At 34.9% G+C, this 23,331-nt stretch overlaps 1 protein-coding gene across 1 annotated transcript; it reads right to left on the bottom strand.

The window, feature by feature from the left end:
* Nucleotides 1-1,982: 1,982 nt before the first annotated feature.
* Nucleotides 1,983-23,056, bottom strand: LOC115432460 (complement factor B-like). The gene is made up of 18 exons (XM_030153307.1): nucleotides 22,965-23,056; nucleotides 21,142-21,345; nucleotides 20,881-21,066; nucleotides 19,113-19,289; nucleotides 18,172-18,258; nucleotides 16,641-16,780; nucleotides 12,782-12,926; nucleotides 12,562-12,693; nucleotides 11,277-11,387; nucleotides 10,981-11,121; nucleotides 9,804-9,937; nucleotides 9,508-9,646; nucleotides 8,279-8,417; nucleotides 6,950-7,026; nucleotides 6,683-6,780; nucleotides 6,461-6,590; nucleotides 2,850-2,899; nucleotides 1,983-2,662 (listed from the first exon to the last, which is right to left on the bottom strand). Exons 1-18 carry the CDS (start codon nucleotides 23,020-23,022, stop codon nucleotides 2,483-2,485), a joined length of 2,328 nt encoding a protein of 775 aa, XP_030009167.1. The 5' UTR covers nucleotides 23,023-23,056; the 3' UTR covers nucleotides 1,983-2,482.
* Nucleotides 23,057-23,331: the final 275 nt, after the last annotated feature.

The raw sequence follows: 23,331 nt of genomic DNA, 5'->3' as shown, positions 1-23,331 counted from the left end.
CAGGATGCTTCATCAGGAATATGCTGCGTGTGCTGGGCTGAATGGGGAGCGGGGTGGGGGTGGGGATGTGGGTGGTGGTGTTGGGTATGGCCGCTTTGGATGTACAGTCTGCATGCATGCCTCTCTGCCCAGCTAATCAGTTTAGGTGCAACAGATTGATTTCAGTCAAAGGGTTTTAGCTTTGCATTGTTTAAATTGGTTTGAAAGTGCAGCCAGGAGATTGGGGTTAGCAGGTGATGCTCCGAACAATAACAGATAACAGAGACGAAACCGAGTCCTCCAGAGGGATTCAATAAGGAATAATGCTCGTTTTAGATTTCCTCCTTGTTTACAGCATCTGAGAGCAGCAGAGGGTTTCATTCAATTAAGCCTCTCCCATTTGTCCCTCCTCTCACACTGTCTGTCTTCCTCTGTCTCTGCCTCCTCCTCCTCCTCCTCCTTAGCCTCTTCCCATCTCGCTGACCTCCTCCATTCTTCACAATTAGTTAAAGGGAACCCAGATGAATACTCCCACGGGAACACTCACAGACACACACACAAGGTAGGCGGTTCACAATGTCACAGAAAACTCACACTGATGCTGAAAATTCAACAGTGATCTTTATTGTCGGACATTTTGCCAATATGTGTCACTTGGGAGAATTGCTAAATACATAATTTCACTTGAGTTCAAGGATGACAGCATAATAGTCAACAGATCAGTAAAATAACATGATCTGGAGCCGTAAAACTGGCTCTGACCACAACAAATCATTTGTAATGCGGTGGCCCTGTTTGTTTGTGGTCGTAAAAACAAGGCAATGAATGATAAACTCAGTTAATTTCCTTCTCCAAGCCACATAGAATAGGAAAAAAAACTTAATTATGCACTAAAAAAAGAACTTAACTTTCCACTAAATTCAATTTGCATGGTCTGAGTTGGCCTCCTGCCAGACTGAGTGTCCGCATTGCGTAGGCCTGCACAGAAAACTGGAAATGGGCCCTGAGTCACTGACCTGAGGAGGAGCTGGATGGCTTCATCAGCAGAGACGAGCACCCATAAAAGACTTTTCGGTGAAACCTTTTATGTGCTGTAGCATTTTTTTTACTCATTCTTTGTTTATGTAGTTTGCTGAGACAAAGCCCAGAGAGGAGGAAATACCTTAGTGTGCTGTTATTGTGGATAGTAAAAGCATCACTTAATATCAGTGCATTTTAACCTCATTCTGACAGCTGCACTGTGATTTGTTACTTCTAGAATTGTGCAGAAATATTTTCCTTCCTTTGCTTAATTAAATACTTAGTCTTGAAGTATTTCCTGACTCGAGTGTGGGGACACAGTGTAATAACTTTTCAGGACAAGTGAGCATTTATAAGTTTAGAAGTCAAGAGTTTTTGGCTCATCTTTGCAGTTACGCTATTAGTTATTGTCTTCGACTTCAACTAATGTCTGATTTGTTCATTCAGCTAGTCTGTCTGTAATGTGCATTTGATAAGATGAGGTTAAATTTCAGTCAAACAGCAGTCAGGTTTAATGTTTAACCCATAAAGACCAAAACATCCACTGTCAACCAAAACCATCTACTGATCTAAATGGTTTAATACTTGTTGATCCACTAATCCTATCAATCCATGTAAATAATTGGTGTAAAATACAGTTTGTTATCTTTTCATACTCATCAGATATGACCCATTTGGACATTCAGAGGCTCCGTAATGAACGTGGAAACACTGTTATCTTCTACAATATTGATTCACCAGTAAAACCGATGGAGTTGGATCAATAACAGTGGTTATAGACACTAGGTTTCAGTTCATTTATTCATATATTTGCTGAAAATGTTGCTTTTTCTTCAGTTTTCTCTGTTTCTGATATAATAACCATCAACTTTAATCTGAGCTTTTATGAACATCAACATGATCAGTACATTAAATATAGGAAAATACCTGATTTTCACTGAAGAAATGGAACATATAGAGGATAATATTATAGTAAATGGTAGTAAATCACTTCAGAAAGGTTAAATATAGAGAAAAATTCTTTGGGAACTGACAAAAAAGTAGTATTGGGTCTTTATGGGTTAACCATCACTGCTGTAATTTAAGTAAATGCAATGTAATAAAGTTTAGTAAACTTTATTATAAACACATCAAATTAATAAAAGCTGCAAGCAAACAGTTATAAATCCAAGCAGAGGGAAAAAAGTCATGAAAAATAATGAAGAATTGTGTGGACTATAAAAAAAATCTACATAAAAGTCAATTTGTAGTTGATCCAAAAAAAGAAATCAATATTGTTCAACTTTGCACAGAGTAGTCTAGCAGCAAGAAATGTTAAAATTATGCAAAACATTATGTTACAACACAGACATTTATGTAATTTCACAGTTTACTGCCAAACAGCCATCCACAGTGTATTAACCATTTCTATACCAGTTTCCTCCAAAATCATTAAGGTGCACGTAAATGTAAATCATACAAAACCACATCAGCACCGATGCATTTACATGTCTAAAAATGTAAGCACTTCGTATTCATCCTGGGTGTCATTTCCAAGGTGAGACTTCAGAAAAGGTATGACTCTGAAGAGATTAATGTGAAAATCTCGGGACGTTTCATCCGACTCAGCGAAGCTACCACGTGTTTTGCACAGATCCTTGGTTCCCCAGCTGACCAAAGCAACCTGCTCAAGAAACGATTAGTTAGTTAAAGCATTCATTTAATATTTTATTGAAAATATTTGCACTATTATGACACTTAGCTGTATATTGTTTAAGTATCAAAGAGGAAAGTGCAGATAATGTTGATCTGGTAGGAGGTGCCCTTATTGTACTAACTACTCATTTTTCAGTGAAGTCTGTTCTGCTTACCTGTATTGAACGGCGCTCATAGTTCTTATACACAGCACCTCCGGAGTCCCCTGATGCAGAAAATACACACAATGAAACATAAATAATCTGCAAAGTAATAATCCTCATCAAACCAATACATGAATTCCTTTGTTTTCTACATGCATTTTGATCTTTACTTACTGTGTATTTAATTGTGACATTAGATCAGTTTAAGGATGATGCTCGTTTACAGTGACTTCTTTCTTTAGTGAGACACCAGGTAAGATTTGGAAGGGGCTAAATTCATTTATTTAAGTCACATACAGCAATCCATAGTGTTTTACCTGCAGTCGATTTCAAGTGTCTTTTAAAGTACTGTTTAACCCATAAAGACCCAAACAGCCACCATCGACCGAAACCATCGACTGATGTAAACTGTTTAGTACCTGTTGATCCACTAATCCTGTCAATCCATGTAAATAATTGGTGTAAAATACAGTTTGTCATCTTTTCATGGTCATCAGATATGACCCATTTGGACGGTCAGAGGCTCCAGAGTAAACATGGAAACACTGTCATTTTCTACAACATTGATTCACCTGTAAAACCCATGGAATTGAATCAATGACAGTGGATGGAGACACTTTTTGACATTCAGTTAATGATATATTTTGCTAAAAAAAGTCACTTTTTCTTCAGTTTTCTCTGTTTTGATATAATCTTTGAATTCACTCTACAGCTTTTATGAACATCTACACGATCAGTAAATTAAATATAGAAAAATACAAAGTTTAAATTAGAAAAGAAAACTGAAAATAAATAGGGTAATATTACAATAAATGGTAATACATCACTTAAAAAAGGTTAAATATAGAGAAAATTCATTTGAGAACTGACACAAAAGTACAGCTGGGTCTTGCGTTAAGCTCTTGGTCCTTTTATAGTGGCGCTTATTTCTCAGTTGTGTGTTGACATATATTGTTGCTTTGTTCACCTTCCTCTGAGGAGGAGACAGCACAGATAAAAGACTGAAAACACAAAAGCGTAATGATGTGCATCACCTCGTAAGAGCCTCATTCTACATCAGGGGAATCAGGGATGGGAATTGGCAGATGCATTGGGAAGTAATATGAGTTAGCTAATGCGCTAATGTTAGCTTTTGCCAAACTTAATTTTTTTTTCTCAGTCGTTTTAGAAGTGTAGCTTATTGACTCAATCCACTTCCACTGCTTTTCATCATCACATGGAAAGTGGTCGAATGACAACTGAATGTGTTTTATTGACTCAGGGACACAGGACTGCAGCAGATAATATGGATGAATATGGAGGAGTGAACACAAGTCGACCCCGACACAGGAAATGACATCACATCTTAACAAATGGAGTCTTGTACTGTGACTTGTGTCATAGCCTGAGGTTCAGTCGGTAGTATTACAGTAAAGTCTGCAAACATATTATGCCCAACTTTACTCTGTCAAAGCCCACAGTATAAGACTGATGAAATCTCACAGTCTGTAGGAGCCTTAAGACTGGTCCATTCCTGTTACATTAAAATGGATTAAAAATGGAAACATGCTCAAACTTCTGGATCATCCTTCATATCATTAAGAAATGGATCATAGTGAGAGGTATTGTTATATTCTGTGTGTGTCCTTGGTTCATCCTTATATGATGAATCTAATGTCTCAGAAACATATAACCATATGACACCATGTACATGTGCAGCCATGATGATGTAAATATGTAAACTGTCATGGTGCAATCCCGTGCTGCCTCAGACCCCTCCCTCAAAATAATGAGAATCACCTGCCAGCACCGAACCTGGACCAGATCTCAATCCCCATATAATAATAATATAAAAATAATAATAATAATCTTTATTTATATAGCACTTTTCATACATTAAAAACTGTAGCACAAAGTGCTTTACATATCAGTTTAAAAATCAGTACCGCCCCCCACCCACACCCACCCACTCACCCGCACACACACACACACACACACACACACACACACACACACACACACACACACACACACACACATATACATGCAAACCCACAAGCTCACACATACTTAAGAAGACTGACTGAGCACGGGTAGACCAGAACAAAAATGTACAAGTAAAGGTAAAAGATCAATTTAAGAGGCGCTGTCTCAGGGAGCCATCCGCACCAGGAGGCAGCCGCCGACCCCGGCGACCAGGCACCAGCAACACAGCCCCGCATCCCAACTAGCGGGAGAGGGCCAACTGGGACCCCCACCCACCAGAAAGGAGCGGACCCCAGTGAGAGAAGGCGCCACAGCCCCCGGAGTCCACAGCCGCCCCCCGGCATGGAGGGCTCCCTCTGATGAAACACCGGAGAATAAGAAACATTAAAAAGATATAAAAGAACTGATTTAAAGAAGCTAAATTTAAGACATATATGAAAATAATAAAAATATTAAACATTAAAATGATAAAACAGAAGCACTGGTTAAAAGAATCTTAAGATATATATATTAAATATAACTATAAAACCTTTGCGTAGATAAAACAGAATATAAGGGGCTCCTCTGCTCCAGGGTGGTGCTGGAATATTCTGCTGCTGATTCTGCTCACCCCAGCCATCCATAGCCATAACCTGGACTTTTACCACCATGATCTCTTCCCCATGTAGACTCTGATGTTTTCTCCCCTCAGGTTTTCTGTTTATTTCCCTGTCACATTTATTTTCTGTTTTATTAAACACCTTCACTCCCTTCAACGTTGTGTATTTGAGTTCAGTCTTTTACTCCGTCATGACATAAATAATATTTCATTTTTAATTCTAATTCATTATTTATATAAATGTTCATATAAATACAAAATTTCTTATTTTTTCTCTATATATTTTCATTTTTTCACTCATTTGTGTTTTTTTCTACCTGTCTTTTTCTCTGCAATTACTTGTATTTTTGCTGCTGCTAACTGTGAAATGTCCCCACGGTGGGATAAAAAAAAAAGTCTTATCTTATCTTATCTTATCTTATCTTATCTTATCTTATCTTATCTTATCTTATCTTATCTTATCTTATCTTATCTTATCTTGCCTTGCCTTGCCTTGCCTTGCCTTGCCTTGCCTTGCCTTACCTTACCTTAACTTACCTTACCTTACTTTACTTATCTTATCAAAAGTTGACATAAATATTCTCTTGGGTGCAATGATGAACTGAAACAATTTTATGGTCCAAAGGACAAGGTCACAAGTTCTTATAAACACAATATCTTAGGATTGCATGGAAATAATTGTTTTTGGTGGCCAAAGATCAAGCTCTTTGTGAACATAACTGGACAGTGGACACATGTTTTCAGAGTAAATGTGATAAAAATTCAAAAATTCTATATTTCAATCTGTCAGTCTTTGAGAAGAGTCATGATATAGAAGAGACATAGTTCATGTAAAATTTCCACGTCAAAAGTTGCTGTATGTTTTGAGTTACAAGGTGACAATTTAATGTTTTTTCTTCAGTCAAACACTTTCTCCATTTTTTTAATCTCCACTGTGCACCTATGAGTTAGATAAGCAAACACCATTCCACCTTTAATCCTTCAAAAACAGCTAAAAAATATATTCAAACATGATAAGAACAATGATAATGACAGTGAGGATGACAAGAACACAACTTACCCTGACACGCTATATGATCTCTTTGTGGAAAACGACCACCAGTACACAGGAAATTACCAGTCACCACCTCTTCTGCATTAGTTGTGTTGATTCCTGGAGCCTTTAGAGCTTCTTTGATGCAGGCTTCTCTCTACACGTGAGAATTAAGAAGGACCAAAGCTTGAGTTTAGGTTTAAAAATGCTAAAACAGGAGTAACATAAATAAGAATAAGAAAAACTCACATTGCTGCCGAGCTTCACAATGGCACTTTTTTTACCATAGAAATCATTCGTCTTTGTCAGGAAATTCAGTTGGTCTCCGTTCTTTAGCAGGATCTCCTCTATATTTAAAGAGCACAAAAATATGGTCAATTCAGATATATCTAAAAGAATGTTATTGTGTTGTTTTGTTTTTTTTTTACATTACAGGTATTATTCTAGTATTAACGAAGAATAGACAGTACAATTGGCCTTCATTGTTTGATTGAATGTGTTGGTGAAGTTACTCACCATGCTGTGTGCAGGTTTTTTTACCGACCAGTTTTAAAGCATCACTGGTCTCCTGGGTGCATGGTATGCAGATAGGTCTGAATAAGACGGAGAGATTTATTAAGACTGGCTGATTTGTAATGGAAAATGAGTTACTGCAAACTTTGGCATGTTGTATCTTTATAGCTGAAAGTGCACAAGACACAAAGGCAGAAAGAAAAGGAGGAATAACTAAGGCCATAGTCTGATCAGATGTGGACGTATTTCTGGAGCCATTCAGAGGTGGTCTAGGAAATATAATGTAATGCACAAATGTCCAAGGCAAACATTAGGTTTGCTGGTTTTGTTAAGTTCTAATGACCACACATACAGTAGCGAAAAAAAAATTATTGGACCACCCTTGTTTTCTTCAGTTTCTTGTTCATTTTAATGCCTGGTACAACTAAAGGTACATTTGTTTGGACAAATATAATGATAACAACAAAAATAGCTCATAAGAGAGCTGATATCTAACCATTTTCCATGTTTTCTTGATAATAACCAAAATCACTTCAGTTTTTACATCAATAGCTATGGCATTGTACTGACAAAAACAGTGCTTTTAGGCATTCCATGTTTTCTTTTCTGTCTGTTTTAGTCACATGATACACACTGGAGTTAATACTTGATTGCATAACCATTGTTTTCAATGACTTTTGATGGTCTAATCATTTTTTCCACCACTGTATGTATTTTTCAGTCTCTGTATTAAGATCCAATCTGAATATATGGGAAGTATATACAGCAGTACAAACAAAAGGTTCAGGGGAAAACAACAACATCTCATATAAACAAAAGTGGTAATATTTAGTGTGACCTCCCTTTGCACTTGACATGTGTTTGACCCTTTTGTTCAGACAATATGAGATTTATTGCATTAATTTCCTGAAGTTTTACACCAGGTTTCATTCAACATGTCAGATGTTTCTGTTTGTGCTGCTTTGTGTCATGGGGTCAGAGGTCACATGAAATAGTGACATTAACCTTTAGAACCCATTTAGTTCAGTTTTTTGTGTGTCTTTGAAGGCTGTGCACATATTTCCCGTATTTCCTTGCTTTATGTGAAGTGAAGAGATTTAGAAATAAATACGTATGCGCATTTCAACCCTGCAAAAACAACAAGAGGTGGCTCATGAGGCAGCAAAAGTCGTATACAAATGACTCTTACATAAAGTGTCTGTTCTTTTCTGAATGTTGATTTCTAGAACATTAAGGAAAATTTGTGCTAATATATCTAATGCAGCTGTTTACATGTTTCTTGCATAGCATCTCTGCAGGAATAGCCATGTTAAAACGGACACAGGTTCTTACCTCAGAGAGATGGTGATGTCAACAGGTTTCTGAAGCTGAAGGAGAGCCACATCATAGTCATAAAACTCTCCTATGTTCATATGCTTTTTAGCATTAATATTGTAGTTTGGGTGTATAATACGTCTTTTTACTTCTTTCACTGTGGGGAAAGAAAACAAAACAGGTGTCAGTATCTACAGAACTACATTCCTGCCATGTCAGAAAAAAAATGAATCAACATCAGATTATAATGTGGAAAGTTTCTTGTTGTAAGTAAATATTTTTCCATTACAACAAGATATTTTAATCTTACCAAATACATATGATGTTAACCTGAAAAACAAGCTTATTGTGTTTTGATGTGGTAACTGTTGTCGATAAAATGTGACAGTGTTTCATGGTATATGGTGAGAATATATTATTAACATAGAATCACTGGTTATTATTGATGTAAAACATAAATACATCATTTCAAGTCTACAAAAATGTCCCGTCATTGTATTTCGTCATTCTCTTCACCAAGGAACATCTCAAATCATAACATAAATGTGATTAATCACCTCCTGTGTTTTGATTTAGTTTTTACAATTAGAGTATCTTTAAGAACACAGTTCAATATACACTTTACACAGACATCAGTACAAATCAGCCTAAAGGGTATTAGAAGAAAACATCCACAAATTAGTTTGGTTTATAAACTCCTCTTTTCTATTGTCATAAATGATTTGACATATCCTTCAGATCACACACTAACAAATGCTGTTTCCTAATAACCTAGAAAATTTAAACATAAATTATGCAAAAATCAATTCATTCTTAAGGGATACATTTGACCTGATGTCTGTAATAGGTATAAAATGTCCATATTTTTAATCTGAATTAATAATGACTATATGTTACACTAAAGAATGTATCACAACAAAATTTTTGGGTAAGTCTATAAATGGGGGGCTTCAGCATTTTATTAAAACAGAGAGAAGTAATGAAATTAAATTAACAGCTCTGGTTAAATTTGACCAATTTGTGGTTCTAGTGTTAAAACATAATTAAAGGTTAAGGGTTAAAGTAAACTCTTCATCCCTGTAGAGAAACTCAGTTTCTGCATTTTACCCATTCTAATACACAGTGCCCAGCTTTAGCATTAGCATCTAGCACATTAGGAACTGCTTTTGAAGATAACTGTCTAATGTATGAACATGAAACTCAAGCTTAAGTAAATGGTGCTTGTACACCCACATGTATGTTATTACCTCTGATTTTGTTATATTCTTCCACCTCAACTTCAATTTTTGTGATTATATCACTGGTTGTGAAGCAGTGAGCAGCTGTCAAGATAAACTGGGGGGTCACCAGAGAGCCAAGGCATTTTTTAGTTACTCCAGTTTCCACCTTAAAGCACAAAAATGTAACAAATATTAGTTTAAACACAATAAGTAAAAATGCTTGTACCTGATGTTTTAATAATATGGACTGAAGCATCTTTATATTTAATCATGTTGGGATTATGATATATTTCCACAATTAGATGAAGTACTAAAATGTTTACCGTAACAATGATGGACACCACCCATGGAAACATTTTCCTACTATCGACGTCACCAAGTGGGTTACGATTGTAATTATTAACACTAGGTGTATAGTCCCTGTGAAGACCACATAAACCAACAACTTCTCTTTCATCTGCAAAAGAAGAAGAAGAAAAAAAACAAACAAACATTAGTTAAAAACAACAAAATTAATAAAAAAATTTGATTCAATTTAAGAATGCAATCAGGCTGATTCTAAAGGAATTTGTATTATGAATATTGCAGACATAATTTGGATATTTTATTTTATCCTGAGCTGTTTTAATCTGATTATAAAAAGGATTTGAGGGATTATTGTTTTAAATGTGATTTGTTAACCGTAACAAAAAATTAGAATGTCACTAGATGTATACTGCAATAAAAGTTGAAGAATTGAACATCAGATGAGTAAAGATGGCCTTGTCTAATTTTACATGCTTAAATTAACATAAATGAATAGATAAGCAAATCCATCCATCCATCATTTAAATTCAGAAACCTTTACTGAAATATCCATGAAAGTTGTGTAAAACGATTTTTTTTTTTTTTTTAATTTTCCTTTAATTAAGTCCATAGTTCTGTATCTGCCATTCCATAGTTTTTAATAATTAGACGCTAAAATCAAAACAATATTTCATTCATTCTGCATTTTTCAAATAATTTTAAAGTTGTTTTACTACATAATAATGAAATGCTAAAAATGTATCCACTATAAATAAAAAGATACACTTATTCATTTAGGGCACAGATAACAGGCTAATTCCTTTCATTCTTTCTTCCTTTTAAAGTCTGGCTCACACAGAGTCTCAGATTAATTCTGGCCCTTGGACACATCCATTAGAGGGCAATGATGAACACTGAGGTGCAGGTATTGAGCTAAATTCAGATTATTCTTTTCTTTTCTTTTTTTTTTAATAATGAAACTGAATATTTTAGAATCAAATATCACCAGTAAAAGGAAAGCAGATGACAAGAAAAACTATTATTACACAGGCCCTAAGTAGTCATAGTAGGAGTTACAATTATGGGTTCTTTCTTAAAATGATTAGACTTTTGGTAAGTTTTTGTTCTTTCTTTTGACTGGTAGAAATGAACCTTTTTATTGTGTATGTTACCTGAGTTTTTTTTAGAATTCTGCCTTCAGCTCAGATTACTTACCAATTATGTCATCAAATGTCTGTTCTAATTCTTTGCTAATTTTGTCCAATCTGAAGTAATGTTTCTCATTGGGCCGAACTGTGGTGAGATGCATCAGGTTGTTATCATAAATCTCAGATCCAACGGCAAAAATATAAATATCTGTAAAAGAAGGAAGCATAACAAAGTTAAACCACCACAGTAGTCTTTGTGCAACCAGGAGAATATTCATATGTTTACACACATGCACATAGAAGAAGAATCAAAGGGGGAAAAAAAGGTTAAATGACTGAAATCTGTACAAAATTTCATCTTACCCAGGTATTCATCTCTCGGATTAATTTTTCCATCATCCGTATGGTTCATGTAGACCATGTTCTTTATTTTTATCACAGTGGGTTCTGGTGAACCACCCATGTTAAAACCACCTGCAAAGGACCGAATCCAAAGGTAATATCATTCACTAATCCAGTAAAAACTGTTGGACACCTACTCATAAACACAACTCTCACTTTACAGGTAAATTATGAAACATTTCTCACTTTTACTTCCTGGATAAACTGTTGAACTAATGAGGCAGAAACAGCAGTGGTCAAACGAGCAATAGACTGAATGGGAAAGTGAGTGGTGATAGTAAGATAAAAGCAGAAAACAGAAAAACAGGGCTGCCCTAGGATGAAGATTTAAAATATGTTGTGGTTTTTACCCCTCGGCTGAGGAGTATTGTAATCATTTTGTCGTCTGTCCATTTGTCCGTTTGTCCATCTGTCCATTCAGCGACATAATCACATTATCTGAAGAACACACTGACATATCTGTACCAAATTTATACTGTGGATGCATCTTGGCATGGAGCAGAAGCCTATTGAAAATAGGTGACCTTGACCTACTTTTTCAAGGTCAAATGGCCTTGTGCAGTTATAATATGTGAGTACTTTCACATCTAAATATGTATGTAATAAATTTTACAAAAAGACAATCTAATCTAAATTATAGGGCAGTAACATTCAACAGAATCTTACACTATATTTGGCCAAGGGGTATTAAAAGTGGGCAGCACGTTTTGTTTATTGGGTTGTCAACTGTCCATTGTGTTGAATAAAATCTAATGTTGACAATAAAATTGCATGATGTGTGAATTCCTTTACATAATTAAAATAAAAAGAGTTTGGAAACAAAAACAATAATGAAAATGACATTTTAAAAAAAGCAACATATCAAAAAAAGAGACTTTCAGACAGTGTTTTATAGTGAAGTAAAGGAGTTGTATGTGTTTTGGCATTTCTGTTGTTTCATATGAATGTGTCAGAGTTAGAGGTTGATTATTGACATTATCTTTCTATCTAACTTTATAAAGTGCATTTAATTCCACACTGATTTGATGATGGAAATGTCACAATGTATAAAATGTATAGTGTCTGGTATTATATTGTAATTTTTGCACATTTTTCTCCTGAGACAGATTGAAATATTGTTCATTTTTGGATCTTGAGATGAAAATATTTTGGAACCAGTGAGTTAAAGGAAAACCCCTGGCTTTTCTGCATTGTCTTATATAACTTATATCAAAATATATCATCAATTTATCATCAATATCATTACCGTCTGTAAAAACAATGATGACATGCCGATGTTCCTTAAAAACTTCTTCTCCCACTCTTGTCTTTAGAAGAGACATTTGATGATAAAACTTCTTGAAGACTAAGCTCAGATCTGTTCCAGAAGTGTCTCTCGCTTTAAGTCACACAAACAGACAAATATTAGTGTGAGATCAAACCAATTAATACATATAATTTCCTGTAATGTTTCCAATTTGACTCACTTGTAACTCTAAAGTCTCGCAGGTTTCTCATGACAGAGGGTAGATCTACATTACCACTAGAAAAATCAATTATGTCCACAATTTTATAAATCTGAGAGGCGAAGAAGTCAATTTGGTAGTTTGGAGTCACAGAGAAAGCTGAAATCTGTGGACACAAAGAGCATAAGTTAAATGTACAATTCTAGATATGTATGTAAACTTGAGGGCTGCTGTAAAACATTTTGTTAATGCAATGCCTCTTTATGTATCAGACTGCTTATGGTTGTTATTTGTTGAGTAATTGATCCATTTATCAGCAGAAAGAGTATCCCATAGTGAGCACTGACAACAAGCCAAGGGACCCGAGCCAACGCACATCAGTCAACATTATGAAGTTTAATTCATAATGAAATGAACTTCTAATGGCTGCCGTCTTGGCAGCTAAATGGGATGAAACTCTGCTCGTACATGTTATGTTGTCACTGAGCCAAATGTGAGTCTTAAAGTGTGTCACGAAGTTAAATGCTCCACATTTTCGCTGACACACATTAAAACAAAAAAAAAAATGATTACTAAGAGCCAAGTTATATTAATAGTTCTAATAAATTGCTTGATCATATAGTATAACCAAACAATACTGTAATTATAGAAGAGGCATTAATTAGCATTGAACAAATATAAAATTTCTGTTTGCCAGAGCGGATTTGATATAAATAACTAAATTAAGGGTGTCAAATATACGGATCAAAACCGGTCCCCTAAAAGTTCCAATCTGGCCCAAAGGGTGAATTTGTTAAATGAAAAAAATTACACTGAGGGTCCACATACAGCCCAATGTGATCTCAAGTGGGTTAGACCAATAAAATAATAGCATAATAACCTACATATAAGGACAACTCCACATTCCAAACTCCAAAATTTTAATATTATGCCTGTTACTGAACCTTTTGTAGATCCACTCTGACCTGTGATGCACATAGATGATAAGTTGAGGAATAATATTGTTAAAATTGCACTTATTTAAAATATTTTTCATTAAGAGCACAGACTACATTTGCTATAGTCAGTCTTCTAGACATTTCTTTCCTTTCTTCTCTTTGTTTTGTCTCCTCTTTCTTAGTGACAATGCCCAAACAACAACAGGAGGAAAAAAAACAAAAACAAAAAAAACAATCTAAAGGGCACTTAAATAGATTAGATCCCAAATATTCTAAACCACCATGCTAGGAAAGATCTTATGCAGTTTAGAATTGGAGTTTAGTCTGTGTAGAATCTTGAAATTAATTAGGCAGTGTCTAGTATTTGTGGAGACTAGGTGAGTGGCCCAAAGGCTTTTATTCCAATTTTCCTCTGAAATTTGTATTCCTAAATCTTCTTCCCATGCTCGCTTGTATACTAGAGCTGTAGGAACTTTGAATTTATGAATGGAATTATAAATATTGGTTATCAGCTTTTCTGAATTTGCTTTTTTCGTCAGACAAGCATCCAGTTTATCATGACATGCTGTATTAAATTGTTCCAGATGTGTTTTAATGTAACCTCTGACCTGGAGATACCGAAAGAAATTTGAATGATCTAAATTATATTTTTCCTGCAGCTCCTTAAAAGAAACGAAGGCTTCATTAATATAAAAATCTCTCACATTGTGAATCCCCAATGTCCTCCAATAATTAAATGTACCATCTAAAGATGAGGCTTTGCATGAAAAATTCCACCTATTTTTCTGAATAAATTTCAGGTTCAGGTTAATTTTACTTTTTTTTTTTTACTAAAACAAGGAGAAAAAAATGGAGTTGTCATTATTTATTTAGTTACTTATTGCGTTATTATGCTATTATTTTATCGATCCAATCCACCTGACATCAAATTGAGCTGAATGTGGTACTAAAATGAGTTTGACATCCCTGAACAAATATTACTGTTGTAGTTGAGACCATATAAACACATTAAAAAAAATCATGACTAAGAGTCAAAATAAAACCACCAGCTAAATAACAGTCATTTTTGAGGCGATCAAACTTCCAAAGGGGATTTATTTGTATTTTTCTTTCAAGTTTCTAATGTGAAAGGTGAATCAAGAGTAGGAAAAATGTTTTACACCTAAAATAAATATTTGTTCACATCCAAGTCAAGAAGGGAATGAATAGATGAGACAGCACACAGAATATTTGGACCTTCTAAAATATCGACCAATCTCAAGTACTACAACACTATTAAATTTAGAGAGTCTATTACTGAAAAATATAAAGAAATGTCTGATAGTAACAAGTTTTCTAAAGTCTGTCAGTACCAAAATAATGCTGTATACTAGGGGTGTCAAACTCATCTTAGTTCAGGGGCCACATTCGCCCCAATTTGATCTCAAGTGGGCTGGACCAGTAAAATAATAACAGTGAAAAAAGTAAAATTATATTATGATCAGGTTTACATCTACAAAGTTTCCTTAAAAATCTGAATAACATGAACAACTTGAATTGTCCTAAGAAAAACAAGTGCAATTTTCACAATATTCTGCGTCGGTTTATCAGTTTATCATTTACACATATGCATTACAGTCACACAAAACATTTTGTAACAGGCAGAGTATTGGTAAAACTGCATTTACTTTTCTTAAGACATTTCTGTTTGTTCATATTTATTCAGGTTATTCAAGTTTTTTGTAAAAGTATAGTTTGGTAATATAAACATTTTCATGTAATTTTACCTTTTTACACCAAAAAACAGAGAGAATTCGGGGTTGTCATTATTTATAGGTTATAATGATAATATTTTACTGGTCTGACCCACTTGAAATCTAATTGGACTGTATGTGACTGTATGTAGAACCTGAATTAAAATCATTTTGACACCATTGATTGTTAATATCTTCAGTGTAATTTTTTGCTTTTCACAAATTCATCCCGTGGGGCAGATTGGACCCTTTGGCGGGCCGGATTTGGCCCCTGGGCCGCATGTTTGACACCTGTGCTCTATACAAAAACAAAATAAGCAAGCTATAAAAATAATCCTCATTGCTATTAAACAGGTAGTTGCTGCAGAAGTCCCTTTATTTTCCTCCATCCTCCAGCAAGCTTACATACCCAAAAGAATTACGGCAACCAATTGCAAAATGATGTGGAACTAGAGATGAAACTTGGCTTTTTCAGTGTCATCAGGCTGCTTTCATGAAGGAGAATGGAGATGATTATGCAAAATAATTGGGAATGATCTCATAAGTGTGACACTGTAACTGAAAGCCAAACTAGGGTTCAGTCAGATCATTTCTCCATTGACACACTAATAATATCACGTCGACTTCATAAGGAGGCATTTTAAAATGCGTAAAATCTGTCAAGTTGATTATTATGAAATGCTATTTCATCTGCTCTTTTTTTTTATTTTATAAAATTTTACAGCGGGTCAGTTTTTATTTTATTACAGCAGTTTTGATTTTAGAGTTTTTATTTGTAATTAGTGCTATAAATAAGAAATGACCAATAAATAAAGCTGTCTTCCTCTGGTGTGATCTGCCAAGCTCAATACAAGCTGTAACATGTCACTTTATTACTTATGACATGATTGATTAAATGTCCGGACAAGTCGCACTAACTGCTATAGTCTTAACCATGTTTTCACAACTCAGCAAATTTATTGCCAGCATCTATCAACAGCGATATGTAGTTTCACCCTGAGTTCATCTTTTAAACAGATCCAATCCCAGTTTTACATCCAGCTCAAACCTGCTGACGGCCTGCAGATTCAGCATATTACACTACAGTAAAGCAATTCTGCAGTGCTTATAAAGCTTTACACGTGTATTTCTTTTTGTAATTTCTTTCCACTATTATTACTTATTTTTAATCAAGAGGAAAGCTGTTCTTATTTTATTTTATATTCTTACCTTGTCAATAAGTTTCATGATGGCTTTTTTGGAATTATCGATATAAGTTTCATTAATGCTCTCAGAAATATCCATCCCGATGTAGATGTTAAGTATACCACTTTTAGGAATTCGGATTCTTCTCCCCTCCTGTGTGTCATCTGAAAAAATAAACGACATCCAATGTTACAGTAGCATTCACAACAAAACCCTAGTGCTTATCAGAGGGCTGAGATACTGTCTGCAGACTCTAAGTGGGGATTTGGAGATTATCTGTGGGAAAAAAAAAAAGAAAAAAAATTAATTAAAAAAAAACAACAACATACTTTTACATAATTTTGGAATATTACCATAGCACAGAGTAAAAGGGAGATAATGAAAAAAAAAAAACATTCAAAAAGCAAAACTTTCTGAAGAAGTCTATGAAGAATCATCTGCAACCATTAGATCTGTTAAAAGTGATTTATGTATTTTGATGCTCTCCACATTTATTCTTAGATGGTGCTTAGGCGTTTAACATTGGTCAAAAAATGAATACTTTTTGCTTTAATAATCTTTATTTGGTGTACCAGTTTATTATTCTTTATTTTACTTTCACTGTACTGTAAGTGCATACAACTTTACGTGAAGTGTTCTTACTTAAGATAATTGCATACAATTATACAATTCACTATACTTTGTTTTGTTAAAATGGAACAACTTTAATGCATGAACATGTACTAAAACAGCTTTAAAAACCATCACTGTCCAATTTAAAATACCTTCTTAATAGGTTTTTATTAATTATTAATATGTTTCCAATAGCTAATATAATGATATTAGCAAAAGAATGCTGAGCAAACTTCAAGTAAGCACATAAAAACATGACTGTGTTCTAAAATTACAATTAAAATTCCCAGTATATTTATAATTCAGTGAAACACACTTCTTTTTCACTTGAATGCTCAAAGCTCAGACTGGTTGGTTAACCCTCTTGTGTCTTCTGAAGTTGCAGTTACATACAAACATTCATCCCTCCAGGTTTTCTCTTAACTTTAGTGTTGAGTGTTAGTTTTACTGGAATTATATGCATCTATATTATACAAGCCAAGTGGCCTCTGTGTGTGTGTGTGTGTGTGTGTAGGTGTGTGTGTGTGTGTGTGTGTGTGTGTGTGTGTAGGTGTGTGTGTGTGCGCGCGCGTGTGCATGTGTGTGCGTGTGTACGTGTATGTGTGTCTGGGGATTCACATCAACTCTGGAGAGAGCTGACTGCTGCAGTTTGGCATACGTATGTATTTTTGGTCAAGGAACGGACTAGTTAAAACGGCAAGTTGATAGGATCAATATTATGGGAGATAGTAGTTTAAAATGGTAATTTTGGAATACAATAGCCTTACAATCACTTTGCTATACCCAAAACACTTTGGCGGTGACTGCTAGACAAAAGTGGTACAGCATGCACGTATACACAACAGCATAAAAAAATCACCTTATTTAGAACCCGTAGATCCCCACAGGTCAACATACTTGTTATCATTAAATAATGAATATTAGTCAGAGTATTTGTACATACCATGGGACTCCAACGTGGTGAGGCTGCTTCTGATCGCACTGCCAAACTCCTCTGAAATCTCCTGTGGCGTGTCGTATGTGTGTCTGTCTGCAAGACGCAAACGTCACATAAACAGAGTTTAGTGTTGTGTTATTGAAAATGTACTATACATGCACGAAACAAAATCATCTCTCTGGAGGGTTCTTGCTAAAAAAACTGACACACCCTGAAATTATTAAAGAAATATTGACTTTCATCTAAAATGGTTTTAGTGGCAGTGACAACTTACAGGATAGAGAAACTAAATAGACTGACTTCAGTTTTATTTACACAGCCCAATATTGCAACTCACTTGGTTCAAGTGAGGAAAAACTACACCCTGCAAAGAAAAGGTTTAACGTGGAAATAAAAATGGTAGAGACATCGGAGAGAGCCACAGATGAGGAATCGGAACACAACAGACACAGTGCAGTATTGTGTGTACAGACATCTGAATATATTTGGAGATAATATTTGGTTGTAAGTGGCTGTTTTAGAGGTCAGGTAAACCAGTGCTATAGTTATCACAGACTAAAACATACAATTAGCTGTAAAAACCAGTTACATCAATAGAAAGAAAAAAAAAAACTAAAAAGGACTTTTCAAATAGAAATAGAACTGACTGTAAAATCAGTTTTGTAAGTGGTTCACAGTATATTTGATGTCATGCATTTGCTATTTTTATTGTGTTCAGCTACCATAAATGAAAGCTGCTCTCATAACACCTTACATACAAAAACTAAAACAGATAAAAACAAAAAAAACACTGTCACTTCCTCAAAATAGAAAAAAATAAACTATTTAAATATACTTCAAAACAGACAAAAAACACATTGACAAACTAAATTCAATAACTCTGCTTTAAACATTTTTATTCTAAACATTGGGTGAATAACAGAATATGAGGAATTTGAGCATCTTACAGTAACACGCCGGCTCGATGCCAGTCCACTGGCCGTTCTCTTGACACACACGTTCAGTTGAGCCCACCAAAATCAGGTTGTTGTTGCAGATGTATGTCACTTTATCGCTAATACCAAAGTGGTTCCCTGTCCTTGATGCACCAGGTGGGACACCAGGATCAGGACAATGACTCCCCGCTGTAGTGAAAAATGACAAAAGACACCAGTCACTAAACAGTTACACATGAGTCCAGTTAAGTACTTATATACTCTTTGGGTTGAATTTGACCAATTTGACATTTGACAGGAGTAAAAACACCCTAAACATGGCGTGCATAAAGGAACAAGGTGTTTATCAAAAAAGGGTGGAATGCATGAAAAACAAATTCACAAAATGACAGTTCATTCATTCATTTCCTTAGGGTCCCAGGGGTACTGGAGCCTATCCCAGCTACCAATGGGCCTAGGCGGGTACATCCGGGACAAGTTGCCAGTTCCAAAAATGACTGTTCAAAAAATAAAATAAAAATACAATATTTTGGCAACTGTGTATTTCTGGGCAATGAAGGATTTTTATTTTATAAAATAGCGTGCCTGGTACTTTCTGGCTGCACTTTTTGAACATAAGGATTTTTTTTTCTTTTTTGCAAGAGTCCATTTTGACACGAATTATCCTAAACTGAGCCAAAATGTGTAAAAATGAAGACACTGTAAGAAAAACTGTACACTTTTATACTGGTGTGACTAACACTTCTGTTGATTAGACTACATAATCCGATCAGGGGAAAAAATGGTTAAATGGAATCCTGAAACTATAAAACTGAGCAGCTACTGTATGTACAACTTTATTTACATTGCGCAATTTAACACTAATTAACAGTTATTTAACGACAAAGTCCCATGAGAATATATGTCCTGTTTGAGGGAGATCTTTAACCTATAGCTTTTTTAATGATGTAAAGAGAAACATTATGTCAATCACATATTTAGAGATGTTAACCAGTGACTGCTCCTAAAACTAAAAGGAAAGGGTTAAAGGTTAGCTCACTTTATTATCCTTGTGGGGAAATTGGGTCTATGTATTTTACACATGTCAATACACACAGGACCCAGCATTAGCAGTTACCATTAGCACATAGCACACATAGGAGTTAAGGAGAGATAAATGTGTTATTGTATGTATTTCTTTCTCCATTAACAAGTGGTTTAATAAGTGAAAAATACACTCATGGTCTTGGAGATGTTCTGGATCCTCAACCTCAGCCGGCATCCAGACCTTGTTTCAGTGATCTTTTTTCATTAACCAACTATTAAACATCTCCAAACCTTCACCTTAATAGCATTAACCATAGCCAACAAAACCATATTTCTCAATTGGAAAGACTCAAAAAATGACTGATAAAAATCTATTCAAATTAAAGTTCTTATTTTCAAAGCCTGTTTTTTTTTTCCTGTGGTTCATCCACAACTGATTCTTCTGTTTATCTGCACAGCCACATTTTCCAGACCCTAATATGACAGTTTGATCAACAACATAATTTCCTAACACTACAAATACTACCCTATTCCCCCCAGTACTATGACGTATCTGTGTTATTTAATTTTGTTATTTTCATTCTACCCCGCTTTCTGACACAATCAGCCATTTATCAATGTCAGAGAGGCCACTTATACTTCCTAAATACAGTAGATCTGTGGTTCAGATGGACTCCTTGGTGCAGATCCAAATTGCCTGGACCATTACAGAGTGAAAGTGCAGAGAATAAACATGTAAGGGTTAAATACTTACAGTCACGACGACAGATAGGAGTACGGCCACTCCACTTTCCATTTGGTAGGCAGTAGCGTTGGGGTGAGCCATACAGTTTGAATCCTGAGTAGCACTCAACTGTGGTCTCATTGTTTACAAAGTACTGCACCTGAGGAGGTAAAATGTTCCCATTCTCCAGGGTATTTGGATCTGGACACTCAACCACTGCAAAACAATACACAACACTCAGAGGAGGCACTGAGGCAGACAGTGGAGCATCATCATCATTACTTTACTTACTCTTGCATCTCGCAGGGGACCATCTGCTGGGTGATGGGTTCCACCTGTTGTTAAGCTGGCAGCGGCGTATTGCAGGGTATGGGTAGTAACCCTCAGGACAGTGGTAAACAACCGTGCTGCCACTCTGCAGCTGCTTGGTCAGTGTGTAATTACCTCCCTCAATTTCTAGATTTCTCACATTGCAGTCACACCAAACTCCTCCTCCTGAAAGATAAACAGTTTGCATGGTTTCATCTGACTCACCCTTCAGAATCACATAAAACCTACATGTTACTTTTACAGGAGTTCGTAACACTGTAACTGCTTCTGCGGGTTTCAGTATTGTGAGCATGACTATTGTTGCACCTTATTGTTTTTCTACCACTTCTGTTTTTTATACTTTTAATTGATTATGAATGGTGTGTTTGCTCTTGTATTCTATTGTTGATCTATCTATCTATCTATCTATCTATCTATCTATCTATCTATCTATCTATCTATCTATCTATCTATCTATCTATCTATCTATCTATCTATCTATCTATCTATCTATCTATCTATCTATCTATCTATCTATCTATCTATCTATCTATCTATCTATCTATCTATCTATCTATCTATCTATCTATCTATCTATCTATCTATCTATCATTTTGCACATTCCTGAAGACTTGAGGTTGCATATAATGTCAATTATGTATATTCTGTATGTTACTTTTTTTTTTTTTTTTTTTTACATTTTTTTTGTTATTTATGTCAAATATTTTATATTGCTACACCTGTTTCTCCTCTTTTAACCTTAATTTTGTCTGTCTGTCTGTTTTTCTGTAAGTAAAACAATTTAAGGACTGTTTTTCATATGCACCGGCAAAAAAATAAAAACAAATGGTGTCAGGCACAGCAAAGCCCAACCCTCGCACGTATTGTAGCTTATTTTGGCATGCATCCAGCTGATGTCAGCATATCCTCTATTGGGATATTCCTCTATATATGTGCCAACTTTAAAGTAAATTGAAACAAAATTGATGTTTTTGTATGTGAAATTTTGCCCATTATAAGTAAATGGGGAAAAAAAGATTTTAAAAATTCATAAAAGATTTTAACTTTGACCTACTTTTCCCAAAATGTAATGAGATCTATTCTGGGTCAATGGCAATCAATAAACCCAATTTGGTATGAATTCAACCAATAGTTTTCTGCTAAAGTGTTACCAAACAAAGAAAACCAAGAAACAAATGAACCAAAAACAATACCCCTTGCCTCCCCTTCAGGGGACAGGGTAACGATATGTAAGGAAATCAGAGTCTTAGAATTAGTTGCAAAGTAAATAAATTTATTCACATGTATTTTCATTTATTCACACTGATTAGAAGTAGCTGTGTTTTGTTTGTTCATGAGAGGAGATGCCAGGTTTACCCACACACCACATCACAGCTGAATAAATAACAAATACAGCATGATCAATACAAAAGTTTTCCTTAAAACATATTTTATTACTGAATTTATAAAAGTAACATTAGCTATATTTCTAAAGGTTTTTAAGACCTTAAAATTCAGATTATTGTATCATAAGTGTTGCAGCACATGGAAAATCAAATAAAATGTCAAAGAAGTCTGTATGATCATTTTTAAAATCCTCAGACATCTATTTTTAAGCATTCCAGAATATAATTAATAAAAATCTGTCCGGCAAAAATCACTGCAATCATTTTTGAAGAAGCTTTTATAACTATTGCCGAGTGGAAAAAGTAATAAAAACATGGGACACATTCAGCTAAATTATGTGTAAAATGTATCTGAACACTATAAAAATGGCTTAATATTTTAAGTTAAAAGCTGCTCACCCATGTTGAAGAAACATAAAAGTCCAAGAAACAAACCCCAGAAAACAGAAAATCCCATGTTGACTCTCAAACCAAAGATGAATTGTAAAAAATAAAAATGAGAGGACTTGGTAGAGCTGTTCTTATATCTCAAAGTGAGTTGTGATGTTCAGAAAGTGGGAGTGGCCGCTCACTCTGGTACTTATTAACTGCATTACAAATAAAGGGAAATCAATGATGAGTGTCACAGAAAACAGTCATCAATTTCTAGTACATCATCTGAACTGGACAATTTGTCTAGGAATGTTATGTCAGAAAAATTTAAATCCATCACATGCAGTGTTTCTAATGGGCAAATAAGCATAACACTTTGAATTAATGACTATTT

Source organism: Sphaeramia orbicularis, chromosome 14, assembly GCF_902148855.1.
Source record: "Sphaeramia orbicularis chromosome 14, fSphaOr1.1, whole genome shotgun sequence".
NCBI classification, from domain to species: Eukaryota; Metazoa; Chordata; class Actinopteri; order Kurtiformes; family Apogonidae; genus Sphaeramia; species Sphaeramia orbicularis.
The sequence above is the reverse complement of the archived record's forward strand: the minus strand, read 5'-3'. Positions and strand labels throughout refer to the sequence as shown.